The sequence below is a fragment of the Ochotona curzoniae genome, unplaced genomic scaffold (assembly GCF_017591425.1).
Source record: "Ochotona curzoniae isolate NIBS_2020 unplaced genomic scaffold, NIBS_Ocur_1.0 contig_2210, whole genome shotgun sequence".
NCBI lineage: Eukaryota > Metazoa > Chordata > Mammalia > Lagomorpha > Ochotonidae > Ochotona > Ochotona curzoniae.
The window spans coordinates 56,067,013-56,088,748 of NW_024465369.1; the positions used below are offsets into that span (position 1 = coordinate 56,067,013).

The window sequence follows — 21,736 nt, forward strand, 5'->3', positions numbered from 1 at the left end:
CTTCCTATAGCAAAATATCTAACTATGACAGTAACTAACATTGCGGAAACAACATAATGTGTCCTCCAGCTGAAATTGGACGGCGAGATGCAGTTTTGTCACTAGAGCAAGAAGCCTAAGCCGGAACTACCTGGCCAACCTCCGGCAATGTTTTCCACACGGCTGTAAAACAGTGGGACCACTTCCGCCAGGTTCCTTTCCTCTCTGCTTAGTTCCGGAAGACTCGGGTTGCCTCCTGGCGAAGCGGTAGTGGTGGTCACGGAGACGTCCCGCACTTGTGAGTCATGGGTAGTTTAAATCCTTGGAGAGGATTGTGTCTCTGCCACAGTTTCTGTTAGGTATAGGGAGTGTAGTTATAGGTTGCTGCAGAAAAAGAGGATCGAAGCCTGCCGTGCCGTAGGAGGGCGAAGGGCAATAGCGGGGGTCACTAACTCAAGGATTTCCACGTCCTGATACTTCACTGGTCTTGGAAGAGGCTGAGAGAAAGACAGACCTTTTCATGTTGTGGGGTTGGCAACAGCAACCCCGGGGTTCACGTTAGGAGCGCGCCACGAGTTGGGCGTTTTTTATGTGCATGATTTACGGGGCAGAACTTAAGCAGTGAAGTGCCTTGCCCGCCGGGATTCAGTGTGCTTCAGGAATGTGCATCCTGTGCGGGGCACTTGCAGCTTCAGGCCATGAGCCTCCGGTTGGCTCCTGGCAGTATCTCGCCACCGTCTTTACCAGAACTCTTCGAAGTGGAAAGGACCCAAGCCTTCGCCAGGACCCGCCACTTCTTCTCTTTGAAGCTGGCCCAATTTAGAGGAGATTGGAGAGTGGATTCGTGTCAGGATATGAATCTGTAGAGTGCAAGTGCTGTCAGAACCAATCGCAGACCTTCAAGACCTTGAGTGGTTTCTAGAAGCGAGTTCCTGCCACGAAGAATGTGTTAACCAAGGGTGAGGATCGGGCAGAATAGCCAAGATGCTGCTTAGGCCGGTGGCCTTCTATTTTGGAATGCTTGGGTTCAGTTCCTTCTCTGATTCCAGTTTCCTGCTAATGTACACTGTGGGAGGCAGCCAAAGCTGGATTGAGTTCTAGGCTCCTGGCCCTCCCCTGGCTTGTGGTCATTGGAATAAAGTATGAAAATAAATAAAAATGTGCAAGAAATATATTGATTATCCAAGTTTTGTTAATTTTTTTGCACTAGGCATTTTTAAAAAACATTTAATTTTTGCCATTGTTGGCTTATGTTTGTTCATTAATTTATAGTTGGTTGTGCTGCTTATATTTTACTGTAGTAAGCAAAAGCTGTTATTCTCCTCTCGACAACCTGTGAGGCAGGAATGGTCTCCCGTTTTTACTTTACTTTTTAAAAAGATTATTACATGAAAACCAGAGTTGGAGAGAGATCTTCCATCTGTTGATTCGTTCCTCGAATGGCTGCAGCAGCCTGGGCTGGGCCAGATAAAGCCAGGAGTCAGGCATTCCTTCTGGATTTCCCGTGTGGGTGAAGGTGTCCAAGCACTTGGGCCATCTTTCTCTGCTTTCCCAGGCACATTAGCAGGAAGCCAGATCAGAAGTGGAGCAGCTGGAACTGGATCTGTTGTTGCTCATTTGGGGTGCCGGCATTGCAGAAGGCAGCTTAGCTCACTGTGCCCCATGCAGGTTCAGTCTCCACTTCTCAGAGGAGGAAGCAGAGCTACAGAAGATTAAATGGCCAGGTTAGCCTGAGATCGTGCTGGGTGTTTGAAGCCAGGTTCGTATGATAATAGTTCTTTGGCCCATGTGCTTAGAAAGCCGGCAAGATCCTGTCCTAAAGTGTACATGTGTGCTGTTTCCTGTGTTTTTGCTTCAGCAACTGAGTCCTGAGTGATCCTGTATGTGGGGATCTTGTATTCGCCTGGTCCCCACCACCGTCCGGCTTGTCCGTTCTCAGATCTGCTCTTCCTCCCGTTCCTTCATGGATCTGAAGACACTCATTTCCTCCTTGAACGACTTCGCACCTCTGTCTTTTGCGGAGAGTTGGGACAATGTGGGATTGCTGGTAGAACCGAGCCCACCACACACTGTAACCACGCTCTTCCTGACCAATGATCTGACGGAGCAGGTGATGGACGAGGCTCTGCAAAAGAAGGCCAACCTCATCCTTTCCTACCATCCACCCATCTTTAGTTCCCTAAAGCACCTCACCTGGACTTCGTGGAAGGAGCGCCTGGTGATCCGGGCGCTGGAGAACCGAGTGGGTATCTACTCCCCTCACACAGCCTACGATGCATCGCCGCAGGGAGTGAACCATTGGTTGTCCAAAGGTCTCGGTGAGAAGCCTCTTATTTCTCTACAAATGCTTTGAAATCTTAGGATGTCTGTCCAGTAGAATTTTTTTTAAGATTTATTTATTTTTATTGCGAAGTCAGATATACAGAGAGGAGAAGAGAAAAGAGGATCTTCTCTTCGATGATTCACTCCGCAAGTGGCCGCAACTGGTGGAGCTGAGCCAATCCTAAGCAAGCTCTTCCAGGTCTCCTATGCTGGTGCAGGGTCCCAAGGCTTTGGGCCGTCCTCTACTACTTTCCCAGGCCACAAGCAGGGAGCTGGATGGGAGATAGAGCCCCCGGGATTAGAACCGGCATCCATGTGGGATCCTGGTGCATTCAAAGCGAGGACTTTAACCGCTATGCTATCATGCCAGGCCCTGTCCGGTAGAATTTTAAGTGCTTTAGGGGCATAGGTGGGTGCTATTCTACTTTATATTCATAGTTGCTAGAATATGGCAGTTAAATTGTTTTTGAAAAATGAAACATCTTTTATCCTTACTGGGCAAGCAGAGAGTAGGAAGTCCCCACTGCTGTTATAGGAACTGAGTTTGTAGCTGCTGCTTCGTGTGGTCGGTGCTTTGGACCCAGGCGCGTGGAAAAATGCATGGGTAGAGCTCTCTCCTCTCCGGGTATACCTGGTGTGCTTCTCAAATAGATGCCTGGGGCTGATGGAGTGTTAGCTCAGGCTCTGCACAATAAAGGAATATTAGCATTGGTTGTTTAGCTTAATTTTAATGAATCTTTTTAGTTTCCTCATTGTAGTCTAGCATTGCTGATGATAAGGATCTTAATTAACGTGGTCAGACTATGAGCTTTTGCAATCTGAATCAGAGTTTAAAACTTAACAAAGCAATACTCACTTCTGTATATTATCTAAAAATCTGTGAGCCAGAGTTTATATGGATTCATTTTATTTGATTGAAAGAGTTACAGAGAGGAAGAGATAGTGATTTCTCCATCTATTGGTTTATTCCCCAAGTGTGTGCAATTACTGGAGCTGGGTGAGGTTGAAGCCAAGGGGCTTCTTCAGACTCTCCCACATGGATCCAGGGGTCCAAGTGGTTGGGTCATCGTCTGCTGTTTTCCCAAGGACATTAACAGGGAGCTAGATTGGAAATACAGCACTTGGGACTTGAATCTGCACCTATATGGGATGCTGGCACTGCAGGAAGTGGCTTTATCTGACAGTGCTGGCCCATATTTTGTTTATTTAAAAGACAGAATGACAGAGAGTGAGGGAGCGAAGGAGACCTTGCACAAATCTCCATAATGGCTAGGGCTGGCCCAGGTCCAAGCCAGGCACCAGGAGCTCCATCCCCCTATGCTTGGCAGGGTGCCTAGGGCTTGATCTGTTCTCCACTGCTTTCCCAGGCACATTAGCAGAAAGCTGAATCAGAAGTGGAGCCAGCTCTTAGTGTCCAAAATTTTCTGAAATGTGGGAGTCTTTTGGAATATAACTATAAAAGTCAATTTGACTTTGTCCACACCAAATGGTGACTAGTGCTACCTATCTAAACATGTGTATGTGTGTTTGTTCTGTAAGCAAATGAAAATGTATCATACAAAAAATACAAATTTTGAGGATGACATTCACCCATATGGTTAAGATGTCTGTATTCCATGTCGAGTACCTGAGGTCAGTATCCCACTCCTGATTCCAGTTTCCTGCTAATTCAGGCTCTGGGAGGCAGTTGAGTTCTTACCCCTCCTGTGGGAGATCAGCTCTGAGTTCCTGACTCATGACTTCCACCTGGCCCACCCAGCCCCAGCTGTGCTGAGCACTGGGTAGTGAACCAGCAGTTGGAAGCTTGCTCTGTGTCTCCTCCCAAGAAAGGGTACTCATTTCTTAGACATTTGCATGATATTTCATCTTTTTATTCTTAAAATGAAGATACAAAGCCTCCTGTTCATTCACACTTGTTTCTCCAGGAGCCTGCACATCCAGGCCCATTCAACCTTGCAAAGCTGCCAGCTGCCCTACAGAGGGAACCCACCGCGTAGAATTCTACATTAAGCACACTGAAGATCTGGACAAGGTCATGTCTGCAATGAAAGAAATTGCAGGTGTTTCTGTCGCTTCTCTTTCTGCTAGGTACATCTTTTTTATTTATGTATAAGGCTCCTCCTTACATACTGATAACCCTTGTACTTAGATTTGAACCAAATCACGTGGCCTGTGGTTGGTATACAGTGTAGCTGTGGTATATTGTGTGTATCCTGGCGTAGAGCATGGCCTGAAGCTTTGGGACCCTGCACCAGCATGGTAGACCTGGGGGAGGCTTCAGATCAGCTCCTTTCCAGGCACTGGGTCATTTGGGTAGAGAACCAGCAGTTGGAAGATCTTTGTCTCTCCTTCTCTCCCTAAATCTGCTCAGACTATCCAATAAAAATAAATCTTTATAAAAAATTGTTGATGAGACTTTCAATAGATTTCAGTCATGAAATCTTTCTATCATACTGAAATACTGTATAGATAGATATTGATAAAAAGAAAAAAATGTTTACAGATTAAGCACGAAGCACTGCAAACATTAAAGTACTGCTTATTCATTCTGTCCAATCCCAGTATCCGCATTCAGGTTGTCTTTTCCTTTGATTTCACAGAAGTTAACTTTCTTTCATTTATTTTAAAAATTTATTTTTATTGCAAAGGCAGATTTACAGAGAGAAGGAGATGGCAGAGAGAAAGAGCTTCCACCCTCTGGTTCATCCCACAAGTGGCCACGATAGCCGGAGCTGAGCTGACCCTAAGCCAGGAGCCTGGAACTTCTGGGTGCCCCATGTAGGTGCAGGGTCCCAAGGCTTTGGACCATTCTCGACTGCTTTCCCAGGCCACAAGCAGGGAGCTGGATGGGAAGTGGAATGGCGGAGACATGAATTAGTGCCCAAATGGGATCCAGGTATTTGGCAAGGGAAAGATCAGCCAATTAAACCATTATGATCATCCCCCCTGGGTATCTGTTTAAACACATAATAGGAACATGAAGAAATGTATAGTTTTGTTTTTTGTGGTCTCCCTAATTCAGTGGTACGATATATTTGTTCTTTCTTATTTGCCAGGAAAGGACTTATTTGAAACACTGAGTTGCAGAGAGGGAGACACCTGCAGTTTCTTTGACCTGCTGGTTCACTCCCCAAATGGCTGCAGCAGCCAGGACTCGTCCAAGCTGAAGCAAAGAGCCTGGAACTCTGTGAGCCCCCCGCGGGGGGCAGGAACTCATGACCTGGGCCACCTTCCACAGCTTTCTGGAAGTGTAGCTGACAGGAATCAGACCAGAAACTCGGGGCGCCAACTGCAGTGCTGACCCCTAACATTTCTTATTTAGTAGGATGTCTTAGAGGTCTTTCCATGTTAGTTTTTTGCTTGATGTGTCATGTTTTTTCCTGTGAATATACTGTTATTTCTTTAAGCATTCTTTCTTTTTTTTTTTAAAGATTTATTTTTATTATTTTTTTTTTATTGGAAAGGCGGATATACAGAGAGGAGAGACAGAGAGGAAGATCTTCCGTCCGATGATTCACTCCCCAAGTGAGCGCAACGGCCGATGCTATGCCGATCCGAAGCCAGGAGCCTCTTCCGGGTCTCCCACGCGGGTGCAGGTTCCCAAGGCTTTGGGCTGTCCTCCACTGCCTTCCCGGGCCACAGGCAGGGAGCTGGAAGGGAAGCGGGGCTGCCGGGATAGAACTGGCACCCATATGGGATCCTGGGCTTGCAAGGCGAGGACCTTAACCACTGCGCCACTGCGCCGGGCCCAAGCATTCTTTCTTAAATTGATGACTTCAGTGTAGCTCCAGTTTTTCAAGGTAAGAGATACCATCTAGGTTTTACTGAAGTCACAGGTAATTGCAATGTTGGCAACTGTGCTTCCAGGTTATCTTTAACATGTTCTTTAGTTCTAGAACTCTGTTATTAGAGAGATGGTGATTAAAACTTATTGAAGCCAGTCATTTTGCAGAGTCTCTAGGGCAATGCTTCTCAGAATCACCTCAGAAGGTAATTCAGGTACTTCCTGTGTCATTAAATATAGGACACTTACTAAAGATGCAGAATTTTCGCTTTTTCCCAGATCTTTATAATCAGAATGGAGTTTGCCTGGGAACCTGTGCCGGAGATTGTCATACTCAGTGATGTTTGAAAGTTATGTGGTGTAGGACTTTGAGAAACTTCAGTATTCTCCAACTCTTTTTGTAGATACTGTTTCACCAGATGTGTGGCATCATCCAGAAGTGTCATCTTAAGAAGGTAGCAGGAGAGCCCAGCGCAGTAGCCTAGTGGTTAAAGTCCTTGCCTTGAAGGCGCCAGGATCCCATATGGGTGTCAGTTCACATCCTGGCTACTCCACTTCCCTTTCAGCTCCCTGCCTGTGGCCTGGCGTAGCAGTCAAGGATAGGACCCTGCACTTATGTCAGATACCTGAAGGAGGCTCCTGGCTTCAGATTGACTCGGCTCCAGCCGTTGCAGCCACTTGGGGAGTGAACCAGCAGAAGGAAGATCTTTCTGTATCTCCTCTCTGTAAATCTGACTTTTCAATGGAAATGGATAGATCTTTAAATTTAAAAAAAGAGAGAAAGAGTGAGAGTAAAGATAGCAGGAAATTTCTGGTACGCAGTTGGATTTGGATTTAAGAATACTTCTAGAACAGTTGGTTTAAAGTGTGTTCCCAGGATTAGAAAGATCCCGTCACCTGGAACTGGTTAAACAAAATACTTTTTCACGTAGACTGGTGGAACCCAAAACTGTGGGGCATAGGAATCAGCACTCTGATTTTATTTTTGTTGTTGGTTGTTTGTTTTTTTGGTTTGATTTTGTTTGTTTTTTTAAGATTTATTTTTATTGCAAGGTCAGATATGCAGAGAGGAGGAGAGACAGAGAGGAAGATCTTCCATCCCAAGTGACCGCAACAGCCGGTGCTGCGCCGATCTGAAGCCAGGATCTTCTTCTGGGTCTTCCACGTGGGTGCAAGGCTTTGGGCCGTGCTCAAAAGCGTTCCCAGGCCATAAACAGAGAGCTGGATGGGAAGTGGGGCTGCTGGGATTAGAACCGGCGCCCATGTGGAAACCTGGTGAGTGAAAGGTGAGGGCTTTAGCCACCACGTCAGGCCCAACACTCTGTTTTAATAAATTCTTTTGAGGATTCTGATGCAGTATACAGTTTGAGAAACATAATCCTAGAACATAGACTAGTTTGGTTTCATATGAGTTCTGTTGGTAAATCCTCAGCATCTTATAACCTAATTCATTATAGCAGCTTGTATCCAAAATTATTTTTTTAAAGTCTACTTTATGTGAAAGGCAGAGTTAACAGAAAGGAAGGAGAGACGAGAGAGATCTTCATCCACTGATTCTCTCCCCAGATGGGCCAGGCTGAAGCCAGAAACTCCACGCATTCTCCCTCGTGGGTGGGAGTGATCCACACACGCAGGCCATCTGCTGCCCTCCCAGGTGCTTCAGCAGGGAGCTGGATTGGAAGCCTTGAGCAGGCTTCAGACTGTGGCCCAAGTGGGATGCAGGCAGCAGCTTAACTCACTGGGTCACAGGCTAGCCCCAGCTGTGTGTTAACATTGGTTATGTTCATCCTACACCAAAAGGTGATTTTACTTTCTAGGATTGATGATGGGGAACACACACGGATCAGCCTGAATTGTACCGAGAAGGCTTTGATGCAGGTGGTCGCCCAGCTCTCCCAGAACAGGCAGCTTTATCAGAGAACTGAGATTCTGTCACTGGAGAAGGTAACAATAAACAAACCAATACATAACTCATAATTTTGCATAAACTGCATTTTAACAGCTTTATAGAGGTATAATTTCCACAGAACTACACGTATCGAGTGTGAATCAGTTGATGTTAGTTTGTTTTTTTGAAAACTTATTTGTGTATTGTTGGATCAGTAGGCTGTTAACTGTTCCCTCAGGAAGTACAGTGGGGTGGTGAGGACATTCCATGTAAAGAATTTTGAGAAGGACATTATTGGTACAGAGAAGTCAGGCTACTTCTTCAAGTTCCTGCAGTTGTGGGTTTGATTTCTTCTTAGTGCCTGTCTTCATTCTTTCTTTCAGCTTGACAGCTGTTTGCCTGACAGTGATACCTATATCATATTTTCTGGCTCAGAATGTGTTGTTAGGTAAAAAAGTCAAAGAACCCACACATATATATAGTTTTTTAATGTTATATTTCTTTTTTTTTTTTTTAAAGATTTATTTTTATTGGAAAGGCCAATATGCAGAGAGGGAAATACAGAGAGAAAGATCTCCCACCCACTGGTTCACGTCCCAAGTGGCCTCAATGGCCAGAGCTGAGCCGATCTGAAGCCAGGAGTCAGGAGCTTCTTCCAAGTCTTCCACGTGGGTGCAGAATCCCAAGGTTTTGGACTGTCTTCGCCTGCTTTCCCAGGCCACAAGCAAGGAGCTGGATGGGAAGCCTAGCAGCCAGGATATGAACCAGAGCCCATATGGGATCCCAGCACATACAAGGCGAGAACTTTAGCCACTAGACTGCCATGGAAGGCTCAAGAATTAATATTTCTAATTACTTGCAGAACCTACAAGTATTTCAGGATATTTCAGGTGGTTTGGATACAAATATGAACCTTGTCTCCACCTCACTCTTTATTATCTTTTGTGGATTTTTTTTTCGGTTTCATTGATGTTATCATTGTCTGCCTTACTTCATATCTATAAGGTGTCTCTCCTCCCTGTTGACTGTGGCGCCACTGTAACTGGAAGCTCCACCTTCCCTCACTTGGAATAACCAATACCTCAGTGCTATCTGACCTGGGTATCTGTAGGCACAGTCTCGGCTTTTCAACCTGTTTTTTTGTTTTGTTTTGTTTTAATTTATTTTGAATTTTATGGTGCAATTCCATGGGGTCTGGAATTTCCCCCCCACACACCAAATTCCCACCTCCTGACTGATTTTCCCCATATTATTACAATAGTCTAGTCTTAACCTGGTGTTTGAAGTCTGTTGCCAGCTTTGCCTGCTTCCCCCAGCAAGTGCTCTGACCTCAGCCGTGCTCATTATTCTTAGATCGCCCTCCCAGGGTCTGCTCTCCTGCCCCTGCCACCTCTGTCCAGTTCCTCACGTTGGAGAACGCCTTTCCAACATGTCCATCCTATCCCTGTCCCCACTGCGCTTAATGGTCCCCCTCTTAGGTTTGTGTTTGATTTTTCCCTAACATGGTGTCCTTCTAGGATCTTTGATGGCACTGCTGCAGGTTCTCCCCCTTGAGTTCCAGCTCATTTAGTCATCCCTTTGTGTCCTCGTGACACTAGCGCATGTCTATAAATAAGGCTGTGAGCCCAGGAAATTGGAGTGGAATTGTCTAGTTAGCATCCCCAGCCTCTAGCCTGGAGTTAGCTTTAGTAAGGTAACCTTGTGCATGTTGCACTGGCTTCAGCATTTGCCACTCTGTACTTTTTCTTTTTCTTTTTTTTTTAAATATTGTTAATTGACATTTTTTTCTACCTCTGTTTCTCTTCAGCCTCTGCTTCCACATACTGGATTTGGACGATTATGCACCCTGGATGAATCTGTCTCCTTGGCAACCATGATTGAGCGAATCAAAAGACACTTGAAACTAACTCATGTTCGCCTAGCCCTAGGGGTAGGGAGGACCCTAGGTAAATAAAGTTCCTTCAATTGTCTCATACACCTACTGCCAACATTGGAGGAAAGGGCAGCACTTGTTTTGTTTTGATCTTGAAAAAAAAAAACACAACTGTTTTTCTAATTTGAAAAGCTAAGTGATAGAAACCATCCATCTGCTGGTTCATTTGAGTTCAGGCTGATCTTAGGAACCTGGAATTCCATCTGGGTTTGCCTTGTGGGATGCTGGCACCAAAAGCAGCAGCTTAGCCCTCTGTGCCATGATGCTTGCCCCTCTTGAGTTTATTATGTGAGGAGAAGATGTTACGAGCTCATGGGAGATGATTGGTTTATTTTATTTGTTGCGATGGGTAGGGTTATAGGGTGGAACCCATCTCATTGTTATATTACATGTTTCTTATAGTGCATGTTCTTTTGTTAATTATATTACATGTTCATTTCATCAGGTTATTGGGGAAGTCTGGTTATTGTAGACCAGTCAGTGTTGCATAGGGAGCAAGGGTTTTTGAGGTAAACTTCCTACCATCAGGTAAAAATTTCAGACAGGAATAACAAGCATGTAACCTAACAGTTAAGACACTGGTTAAGGGCAGGCAGATTTGCAGCATTCCCCAGGACTCAGACCAACATTCCGTGGGGATCCTGGAATCCCAAGAGACAGACTTTAATACTCTGTAGCAACACATACTCCTAACAAGTTATTTAGCTCTTCTATGTCCTTGTAGCTGCGTATATGAAAACTACACTAACGGGGTAGGCAAACAGACTGGCACTTAAGACACCTGCATCTCATATATGAGTGAAGGGGTTAATGCCCGGCTCCAGCTTCCTAGTAACGCAATAGCTATGGTCCAAGTAGTTTGGGTCCTGCCACCCACATGGTGATGTGGATTTCCAGCGTTCAGCCTGAGCTCCACTCAGCTTGGATCATCACGGGCATTTCAGAAGTAAACCGGCAGGTAGATGGTCAGATGTGTAGACCAGATGGTGTTCTAGAATCCTGGCTTTAGCTTGGCTCAACCCCAGCCATTGTGGCCATTTGGAAGTGAACCAGCATATGAGTATCTTTGTTTCTCAAAGTCTACCTTTCAGATAAACAAGTAACAATCACTTCTTGGCCTTTTGGCCAAGATCAAGTGTAGCATCAAATAAATAAATACACCTTGGGTCGGGGGCGGGGGGGGAGATGAAAAACATTCATGACAATTAATTCCAGAGAAAATGCATGGCAGAAGTGGGATTTGACTTTGATCCAACCCCAGACCTGCTACACTGCTAAAAAGTGGTAACTAAAGTGGCTACTAAGGTATTCATTTGAGAAACCTAAGCATTTAGTACTTGAATTTTGACTCCAGAGTTTCTGTTATTTACTTTTCAGATGATGCTCTTTGAGAATATACTGTACTTTTTTTTCATCTTGTTACTTTTTTTTAAAGATTTATTTATTTTTATTGGAAAGCCAGATATATAGAGGGAAATACAGAGAGAAAGATCTTCTGCTTGCTGGTTCAACCCCAAGTGACTGAAATGGCCAGAGCTGAGCCGCTCTGAAGCCAGGAGCTCTTTTTGGTCTCCGATGTGGGTGCCGGGTCCCATGCCTTTGGGCCATGCTCTCCTGTTTTCCCAGGCTACAAGCAGGGAACTGGAAGGGAAGGGAAGCAGCCAAGACACAAACCAGCACTCATATGGGATCCATACAAGGCAAGACTTTTAGCCACTAGGATACAGCGCTGGGCCCAGCATTTTAAGCCTTTTTAAGGCTTTCCCTCCACTGAGAACAGCTGAACAGGACCTCCCTCCCTTCCTCTCGCTATTGTCCAGAGGCCCAGGGAATCTTCAGTTACCCACCAGCAGTGCCACAGCACCTAGAGCTACACCACGAGTACAAGCACTGTTCCATGGTTAATTGGTTTGTGCAGCCACATCCAAAGGAATAATTGAACTGCCAAAGAACGTTCTGTTAAAAACTAGTAGTGGTGGTGTTTTTAGAATTAGTAATCAGTTTGTTAAACTGTGATGAGACGAGAAATGAAATGTTCTGTTTTGAGTTCCTGGTATGAATTATAATAGTCAAATGAAAGGTAACTGAAGTGTTGCTCTCTTGCTTCCCCTGCCTTAAAGAGTCGCAAGTCAAAGTTGTGGCCCTGTGTGCTGGTTCTGGCAGCAAGATCCTGCAGGATGTAAAGGCCGACCTCTACCTCACAGGTAGGACAGCTTGGGGTCTCTCTCAGTGCCAGCTTACTATTTTAGTATTTAAAAGCACCAGATTTTAAGAAAGAGCCTAGCATCTAGACGTTATTAATGTTTTCCGAAACCTGAAACAATAGGAAGGAGATCAGAGTTGGATATACAGTGTATTCATTATGGGGAGAAGTTGTTATTTAAAAATTCATTATTAGATTATCTCAGAAAATTGAGGGTGGGCATCTGACTTGGACAGTCAGGCTCTTTTAAAGATGTATTTTATTTTTCCATTGGAAAGTCCGATATACAGAGAGGGGGAGAGAGAGAGAGAGGAAGATCTTCCTTCCGATGGTTCACTCCCGAAAGTGACCGCAACAGCCAGAGCTGAGCTGATCCGAAGCCAGGAGCCAGGAGCCAGGAGCTTCTTCTGGATCTCCCACATGGGTGCAGGGTCCCAAGGCTTTGAGCTGTCCTTGGCTTTCCAAGGCCACAAGCAGTGGAGCTGCCGGGATTAGAACCGGCACCCTTATGGGATCCTGGTGCATTCAAAGCAAGGACTTTAGCTGCTACACTATTGTGCTGGGCCCTGTAGTGTCTATTTTTATAAAGGGAAATGAATGTGAGATAATTTCTAGCAATGCAGTTCAAAATGTTCAAGTGCCCTTTCTCTGGCTTGATGGAGAAACAGCAACTGTATGGTATGGGTAACTTGAGGTGCCCCTGGTCTGTGAGGCCGCAGCAGGCCTGAGAAGCACCCAGTGAAGGGCCGAGCACTAGCATCTGCAACGTTCAGCATCTCCTGAGCCTCTCCTGGGCTTCCTGTGTATTCAGTTAGTGCGGCTCTACAAACCTGTGCCGGGAAGCTCAACTCCTTAGCAAGCAGATGCTTCTCTCCCTGGCCTGCTGTGCTCTCTGCTTGCTTCGTCCTTTCCCACAGCTGCTATCCTGAGCCAGGCTTCTTTCCTTTGGCTTTACTTGTATTGCAGGGTCTTCACTGACTTCCCTGCCATTGCAGCTAGCGTGTTTATAAGCAAGCAGGCAGCCAGACTTGTCTTGCCTATGGGGGAATCTACTGTCTTCAATATTTTATTATACAGTTCAGAGTTTTTAAAAGGTGCTTGAAATAGAGAAGAGACATGTACTGGGGAGAAAGTACAGAGAATTGAAAATTTGGAGGAATTAAACTTTTTTTCTTAGAATCTTTTTTTTTTTTTAAGACGGTCACGTAATCATCGTGTTTTTTTTTTATGTGACACAGTTTTATAGGCACTGGGATTCCCACCACCCCTCCCATAACCCTCCCCCCACGGTGGATTCCTCCACCGTGTTGTGTGACCACAGTTCAAGTTCAGTTGAGATTCCTTCATTGCAAGCAAATACCAAGCGTAGAGACCGTCATCTTATTGTCCAGATAAGTTCAACGGCTTTTTGGAGAGACCTTCTCTGGTCTGAAGGTAGAGCCAACAGAGTAAAAAGCCAATCAATCAAAAGCCCAACATTGACATTTCCGCAATTGAGGTACATAACAGTTATAGGAGGGGTGTGCAGAGAAATCTTCGGTGCCTTGGTGAGAAGCACTTGCTCTGTGTCCTACCTAGTAAGGTATGTGTGAGTCCATGCTGACCAAGCTTTCCTTGTTGTTCTCTGTTTATCTATTCTAATATGTTTGTGTGTGTGTATTTGGAGGGGGGCTCTGGAGCAACCCTGACAGTCATTGCAGAGAAGGTGGAGACCCAACGTTGGAACTAAGTAAGGACAAGAGAAAGCTTCTCTCCTTGGTCCCGAAAGAAGTTTACTGTTCTTTTGATTCTGAGGACTGCTCTGGGTTCCTGGCTGTTGTTCTGACATTCTTGGATCCCACAAGGAAGATTTCGGGCTTCTTTCATCCCATGTTTCATCCTGGTCGGGAGGGATGCCCTCTGAGTTCACGGGCTCCGAAGGCATTCCAGTTCCCCGTGGTCTCTCGGCAGTTGGGATGCAGTCCTTGGTGCCCGTACTGGTAGTCCTTGGTGGGGATTCTGGAGTCTCCAGGTGTGGGATACAGGCTTCTTCCTGTCCTCCTGCTCCACTCTGGGGTCCACCCCTGCTCTGTGCATATGACCTCCTGTGGCTGTCAGGACTGCTCTTGGTTCCCCCTGTATATCTTTGTAGTTTAACTGTTGCCTAATGTTGTTTTGAATCTATTACCAATAAGTTACCTTTCATTTTCCTGGTAGGTTACACTATATGTCTTCCTCACACATTCTAAGGCTATGGAAGATTTCTTTGCTCTCCGTCCCATTCCTGATTAGCACAAGGTTTTGAAAGTGTAAAAGGTTTTAAAATTGTTCAAAACACATGGGTTGGGACAGTATTAATCACAGGTTTATCTGAGGAAGATTTACTGTCCTTGGGAATCTTTAGGATTAATTCACGTCCCCAAAACACTGTGGATTCAGGTAGAAGCTATCTAACCATCATATCTAACAACGAAAATCCCAGAGCTCCCTGGCCAGGCGGCCAGCATGCCATTAGGCGATAGGCTTTGCCTGCTGGCCACTCACTGCATGACTGCAGCTGCGGCTCGTACGTAGTGGGCATGGGGCAGCCGTCGTGTCCAGCAGCCTCTGCAGCTAGGCCCGCGGAGGTTTCGAATCTTTTTTTTTTTTAAGCAACAATCCTCATATGCAGCTTTTTCTCTTTTTATTGGAAAGCCAGATATCGTGAGAGAATGAGAGACAAAGATCTTCCATCCATTGGTTCACTCCCCAAGTGGTCACAATAGCCACAACTGAGCCAATCCGAAGCCAGGAGCCAGGAGTTTCCTCTGGCCCTCCCATAATGATGCAGGGTCCCAAGGCTTTGGGCGTCCTTGACTGCTTTCCCAGGCCACAAACAGGGAGCTGGATGGGAAGCAGGCAAGCCAGGATTAGAACCCGCGCCAGTGTGGGATCCTGGTGCTTGCAAGGCGAGGACTTTTAATCGCTAGACTGCCGCAATGGGCCTGTTGTAAAAAATTCTTTAAATCCATGTATAGTTTTCATAATACATATTATCCCTTAACTTTATGAAGATCTCTAACAATTCAAAATCATACTTTTCAGTGAATGAACCAATACACAGTATTTTTGGTTTTTGATGTAACATCAGATTCACAAATGATTTTTAATAATTCAAAACATTTTTGCTTGTCCTCCAACACCTTCACAAAAAATGATTTTTTTTTCATCAATAGCATCAGCATTTTCTACTTTCTAAGATCAGAATTTTCTAGTTTCATGTAAGGCAAAAACTCATTTCATCTTTTAGTTGGACTAGGATCAGGGCTGAAGATGTTGGTATTCAGAAAGGAAGATTTTTCTGGAAAGGATACTTAAGATTATCTAAGGTGTTTATTACCTATATAAAAAGCTCTCTGGTGGTCGTCTTCCTGACCAGTGATCATTAATTGTGGCAGTACTGAATGAGTATTACAGATCTGGGTCTGGCTGGATCTGCAGGATTAGACATTTGCTTGGGGTCTGCCAGGAAGTCTTGGTGGAATAGTGTTGGAAAATTAAAGTCATGTTAAGCAAATTATACATGAAGCCCCGATCCCCCGCCATAGTCCCGCTGACTTACACTGATTTCATGCATAGCACCAACTGGGGATTTCTGCTGCTGTGATTTAGCACTCTGAGGGTTCCATGCCAAGCACTGAAGTCTTGGTTCTTTCCCTTTTGGCAGGTGAGATGTCTCACCATGATGTTCTGAATGCTGTTTCCCAAGGAGTAAATGTCATCCTCTGTGAACACAGCAACACCGAACGAGGCTTTCTCTCTGACCTTCGTGACATGCTGCATGTCCACTTGGAGGGCAAGATTAATATTATCCTATCAGAGACAGACAGAGACCCTCTGCACGTGGTGTAAGGCGCACAGGAACATCAAGATGACATCATCTGCAGATCGCATCTCGATTCACAATGCAAAATGGATATGCTCCTGCGAGAATGTCTTAGGATGTACAAGGAAGCCTCAGAGTTCATGGAAATGTGCATTTTGAGAAAACAAGATTTCAATTCTTTTTCCCATTAAAATAAACAATTTTGAATTTCATTTTCTGCAAGCTTTTGAACTGTTCTCACATTATTTCTGGTCTATGTCATTCAACATTCATGAGGTAAAAACTGTTAACTAACATAATAAAGAACAAACATCCAGTAAGAAGGAGCAGCAGGAATCTGTTTACTTAACATTCTTGGGGAAATAAGCAAATCATTCTCTGATTTCATAGTTGGGACATGATAATCTAGATGTCTTTGTCATTGGTTAGTTTTAGAAACAAACTTCAAAAACATGGGCATGGGCGTATAAACATGGGCACAGCTTGAGGCAGTGGCCTGTTGGGGATGATCTGGTCTGTCTGTGGCCCCGTTCTGGGAATCCACCTAAATTTCAATGTCACCTATTTCAGAATGCAGACATTTATCAGGAAGGAGGGATTTTTTTTTTTCTTTTTAGATTTATTTATTTTCCATTTTATTTTTCATTGGAAAGGCAGAGTTACAGGGAGAGAGATCTTCCACCCGCCTGTTCACTGCCCGAGTAGCTGCAACAGAACCGAGCTAATCTGGAGCCAGGAGCCAGGAGCTTCTCCTAGGTTTCCCACATGGATGCGGGTCCCAAGGCTTTGGGCCATCCTCCACTGCTCTCCCAGGGCACATGCAGGGATGGGAAAGGAAGTGGAGCAGCCGGGATATGAACCAGTGCCCATATAAGATCCCAGCACATGCAAGTATTTAGCCAGTAGGCTACTGCGCTGGGCCCCTTGTTTTTGTTTTTTAGAATTTATTTAGAATTTTCATCTGAAAGGCAGAATTACAGAGAAAGGCAGAGACAAAGAGCTCTTTCTTCCACTGTCCCACTCCCCAAATGTCTGCAAACGCGAGCTTGGCAGGACTGAAACCAGAAGCTTCTTCTGAGTCTGCCATTTGAGTGCAATGGCACAAAGCTTTGAGCCATCCTCTGTTGTGTTCCCAGGCCATCAGCAGGAAAGTGGGTTGGGAAATCAAGCAGCCAGGACATAACCAGCACCGGTTTGGATGGCAGCACTACAGATAGGGGACCTTGCTATGCCACGGTGTTGGCATCAGGAAGTTACTTAAAAATGTACTATTTAGTGCTTCTTAGGTGATGTACCTCTAATTTTATAAGCAATATGAAAATATTTAGCAATATGGTCCAGCATGGTAGCCTAGCGGCTAAAGTCCTCACTTGCATGTGCTGGGATCCCATATGGGCGCTGGTTTGCATCCCAGTGGTCCTGCTTCCCAACCATCTCCTTGCCTATGGCCTGGGAAAATAGTTAAGGACAGCCCAAAGCCTTGGGACCCTGAACCCGAGTGGGAGACCTGGAAGAAGCTCTTTGATCCTGGCTTCGGACTGGACAGCTCTGGCCATTTGACCACTTGGAGATTGAACCAGACTGGAACATCTTCTTCTGTCTCCTTTCTGTGTATCTGATTTGCTAATAAAAATAAATAAATCTTAAAAAAAATTAGCTATGAAGATAAAGACATTTTACCAGGTACTCATTGGATACAAGGCTTCATAAACAGTAACAGTTTTAGTCCATAGAAACGGGTATATGGGTAGTATTATTATTTTACAGTTGAGGAAACAGTAGTTTGCTTGTCACTATTGTTATTTGAGCTTGGTAGATAAGAGAGCCATCTACTGGCCCATTCCCCATAGGCCCGCAGCAGCTCCTGGCTGGAGGCCAGCTATCAGGAGCCAGGGACCAGGCTAAGGGATCATGTCCTGCCTCCTAGGAAACTAGAATGGGGACCAGAGCTGGGTCCCTACCCACTCCAGCAAGGGACATGGGCATCACAAGTCATGGCTTAATGGGGCCAGAACCCCATCCCTCATTGCTATTTTTTAAAATTTAATGTGCATCGGAATATTTGGAAATTCAGTTAAAACGCAGACCAACTGAGTTTGTACAATAGGGTCCAAGTATTTTTAAGTTTCCAAATAATCCCAAGAAATGCTAATATTGATACTCTGAGGATTATACTTACCAACAAAAATATAGGGTAAGGCTTGAAGCCAGTGATTAAAATAAAAAAGCTATGAAAACTTGTAACATGCTCTAGGTTTTTTACTCATATTGAAAGTTGCATTTGGGCCCAGTGGGTAGCCTAGCAGCTAAAGTCCTCACTTTGAATGTGCTGAGATCCCATAAGGGCGCCGGTTCTAATCCAGGCAGCTCCACTTCCTTCCCATCCAGCTCCCTGCTTGTGGCCTGGGAAAGCAGTCAAGGAGAGCCCAAAGCCTGGGGAGTCTGCACCTGAGTGGGGGACCTGGAGGAAGTTCCTGGCTCCTGGCTTTGGATCAGTGCAGCACCAGCCACTGCGGCCACTTGGGCAGTGAATCAACTGATGTTAGATATTCCTCTCTGTCTCTCCTCCTCTTTGTATACCTAACTTTGCAATAAAAATTTTAAAAACCCTTTAATTTAAAAAAAAGCTGCAATTCTTCATTCTAACTTAACATATGAAGGAGGCTATAACACCTTTATTATACACCTTAATTTATTACACCTTTGCAAGTACATGTTTCATATCCTCACAACTTCTGAATGACAATATGTAGTAAGTATTCAAAATTACTTCAGATAATTTAATATTTTGAAAAGTCAAGAGGTGGGAAACCCTCTTAAAGGGACAATTAAATAATCACATTAAAACTGGGAAATGAAGTCATTTACTTAACAATTTGTCCATCCTTGGATTTGTGGGAGCCATATGATCTGGGTTTTCTGATACGGCTACTCAAGATGAGCCACACGCCCCCTTACCTGCCAGAATGCAGAAAGGTATATTCTGAACAGAGACTGGCTTCAAATTTGGAATTATTAAGGGGATGGGGGGCAGAGAAGAATGCAATTTAAGTTAGTGATTTTTGTTATATAAGCAAAGTCTACTAACCATTTCCCAAACCCACCCATCTTCTATATGAATGCTAACATATATGATGCTAAGAAAGGCCGAGTGTCTGAAGTAGGACAAAAACAGCAACTCAGTATTAAGCACATTAATGAAAGATAAATGCTCTGTACCCCTATGCCTTTTCTATCATGATAAGAGCACCCAGGACATCCTTCAGGTTTTCAGGTCTGCTTAGTATTACCAGAAACAAGTTAAAAAGGTAGAAGATAGTGGAGCATTGGCAGTGTAGACTTAACAGCGAGTGTTTACAGTGTACTGGTGCTGACACAAATGAACACGCAGTAATTCTGCCAAGATCTGTGCGGTGCATATTCATAAAATTTCATCTGAAACACTAAAAGATATTTTTAGTTTAAAAAAGGCAGCACTACAGATTAAAAGTTACTCTAGGCACACTGACTTTTTATTAACAGTGAAGTCTGCTTATACTGATGCCCACAAATAGATTACACACAGAGATTACAAAAATAAACCAGTAAATATTTAAGGAAAAATGCAAAATTTTACACATTAGGTCATTTAAGATTTTATACATATATTTATATACGTACACATATACTTTACTCTGTAACAGCTTTTTAAACTTTTTTTTTTTAAAGATTTATTTTTATTATTTTTTCATTGGAAAGGCGGATATACAGAGAGGAGAGACAGAGAGGAAGATCTTCCGTCCGATGATTCACTCCCCAAGTGAGCGCAACGGGCCGATACTATGCCGATCCGAAGCCAGGAGCCTCTTCCGGGTCTCCCACGCGGGTGCAGGTTCCCAAAGCTTTGGGCTGTCCTCGACTGCCTTCCCAGGCCACAGGCAGGGAGCTGGAAGGGAAGCGGGGCTGCCGGGATTAGAACCGGCGCCCATATGGGATCCCGGGCGTGCAAGGCGAGGACCTTTAACCACTTGCGCCACCGCGCCGGGCCCAGCTTTTTAAACTTAATATGTTAAGGACAAAGCAAAGTGCAAACCAGCAAATATCATCGTATTATCTATGTTTTTAAAAGAAGAGAGAGCTCCTCAGTCAAACTACTGCCAGTACTTTCCCCCCAAATGACTAGGGATCACAGAATGAGAGAAGAATTCGCTTTCATGGTCTATCCTTTGGCACTAATTTAAAACAACAACAAAAAAATCCTATTCATGTACAAATTTATATATCTTGATTACTTATATTTAAGACTGAACTCTTGATAATTTAACAAAATTATTTATGACAGGAAATTACTTTAAAATTTAAGCACTTTTGGAAATATTTTCATGAAAGGGATTTAGCAGATAAGAGATAAATGAAAAATGCTGATGCAGTACATACTTTATTTCAGTGATGTTTTAACAATATTTCCAACAGTGAAAAATTTCAGGGGATATTTGTAAACTACAAATTCAACACGGTGGTCTAGCCTAGCCTTCTGTTCTCTAATAGGCTCATGTAAATATTTAGGAGATTTGAAATCATGAGTTTAAAACTGGAACTATCTTATACTGAGGTTGAGGTTTCTATGACAGAGGCCTCAAGATTAATTTACACTCAATATCAATATGCTACTTAACCACTTTTTATTCAAGAAAAGAAAAATATGTCGATGTACGGTAATAATGAAATGTCATTTTCTGTTGTTTGAGTACAGCTATAAAATGTAACAAAAGGCTTTTTCCCCTTTAGCCTGGCTTCTCACTTGGATCATGAACATCATGGCACAGATATGAACTATTCCTAAACATAATCCTGCTGTTACTGTGCTTTCTAGATTGAGTATGCACATAAACTCCTTGTGCTTTTCTCACTATCCCACTGGCCCAAGAATGGAGCCTAAATACAACAGGAGAAAGCCAGGTCATTTACCTCTTCCCGGTCTGTACCTTTTGTGCAGTCATTTCAGAAGCAGAAAGCCAGGCCCTGTCACTTTGCATTACAGCCAGTGGTTCTGACACAGTACAGCAGACAGAGCAGACTGACCCGACACCTGTATCTTTGTAACTTGTACACTCTGGAACCAGCACACTTGCAAATAATCAGTCAGCCCGGAGAATAATAAAAAGCCTCTGAAGAATCACGAATATTATCCTTAGTACAAAAAATTTTCAAAAAACATCCAGTCCCAAATAGTCCCTGAGCACACTGTACATTCCCACAAGAAGAATCCAGAGGTAATGAGTAAAAGGCACATTTTCTCCAACTGGAGGACCACTGCATAGTGTGAGGCATGCTAGAGCAGCCAGGCTAGTCAGAAATTCTAATGGATGATGTCTCCCCTCTCAATATTCATCATGTTTGCTGGAAAAATAATCTAAGAGTGGATGTATACTTTCTACCAGAGGAGTGGCTACTGGGGTATAGCAACCCTTCCCGGGAAGGTTCAAGAGCAAAGGAAGGCTTCAAACTTCTTCTTCCTCCTTTTCTAAGAAGTCTGTCAATGTTCCACTGTTAACAGGAATTATTAAATACTCAACTCCATCAGTTCCCTAGAAGATAAAAGAATACCCTTTTAGTCATAATGGACTAAGTAATAAACTAACAGGCTAATAGACTAAATGAACTTCTATAGTAAGTTCAGATACACACACAACATTCCAGTAATGGAGCAATTATCACACCACTTTGCAGAGGACAAGGAGGCTAACCAGAGTTTGGAGGGGGGCATCTTATAAGCCATCTACTCTGCAACACCTGACACTACT

The 21,736-nt window shown here is 44.1% G+C and overlaps 2 protein-coding genes and 1 long non-coding RNA gene across 4 annotated transcripts in view; 1 reads left to right on the plus strand and 2 right to left on the minus strand.

The window, feature by feature from the left end:
* The window catches only part of LOC121150780, a 22,844-nt gene extending 13,431 nt beyond the window's left edge, over window positions 1-9,413 (minus strand). The window contains exons 1-2 of the long non-coding RNA XR_005883029.1: window positions 9,403-9,413; window positions 724-728 (exon numbers count right to left, since the gene is read on the minus strand). This is a non-coding gene — a long non-coding RNA (uncharacterized LOC121150780). The remainder of the gene's footprint in view (window positions 1-723; window positions 729-9,402) is intronic.
* Window positions 207-16,279, plus strand: NIF3L1 (NGG1 interacting factor 3 like 1). 2 transcript variants are annotated; one of them, XM_040971960.1, is made up of 7 exons: window positions 207-277; window positions 1,838-2,297; window positions 4,227-4,389; window positions 7,903-8,029; window positions 9,781-9,919; window positions 12,027-12,110; window positions 15,795-16,279. In XM_040971960.1, exons 2-7 carry the CDS (start codon window positions 1,862-1,864, stop codon window positions 15,977-15,979), a joined length of 1,134 nt encoding a protein of 377 aa, XP_040827894.1. In that variant the 5' UTR covers window positions 207-277; window positions 1,838-1,861; the 3' UTR covers window positions 15,980-16,279. The 2 variants fall into 2 exon arrangements, with proteins under 2 accessions (XP_040827894.1, XP_040827896.1); XM_040971962.1 differs by lacking the exon at window positions 207-277 and adding an exon at window positions 1,400-1,738.
* A 3,157-nt stretch (window positions 16,280-19,436) lies between these two features.
* ORC2 (origin recognition complex subunit 2) overlaps window positions 19,437-21,736 on the minus strand; it is a 39,935-nt gene continuing 37,635 nt past the window's right edge. Inside the window, exons 18-19 of the mRNA XM_040971964.1 lie at window positions 19,994-21,520; window positions 19,437-19,645 (exon numbers count right to left, since the gene is read on the minus strand). Coding sequence (XP_040827898.1) covers window positions 21,434-21,520 — 87 coding nt within the window. The 3' untranslated portion in view covers window positions 19,437-19,645; window positions 19,994-21,433. The remainder of the gene's footprint in view (window positions 19,646-19,993; window positions 21,521-21,736) is intronic.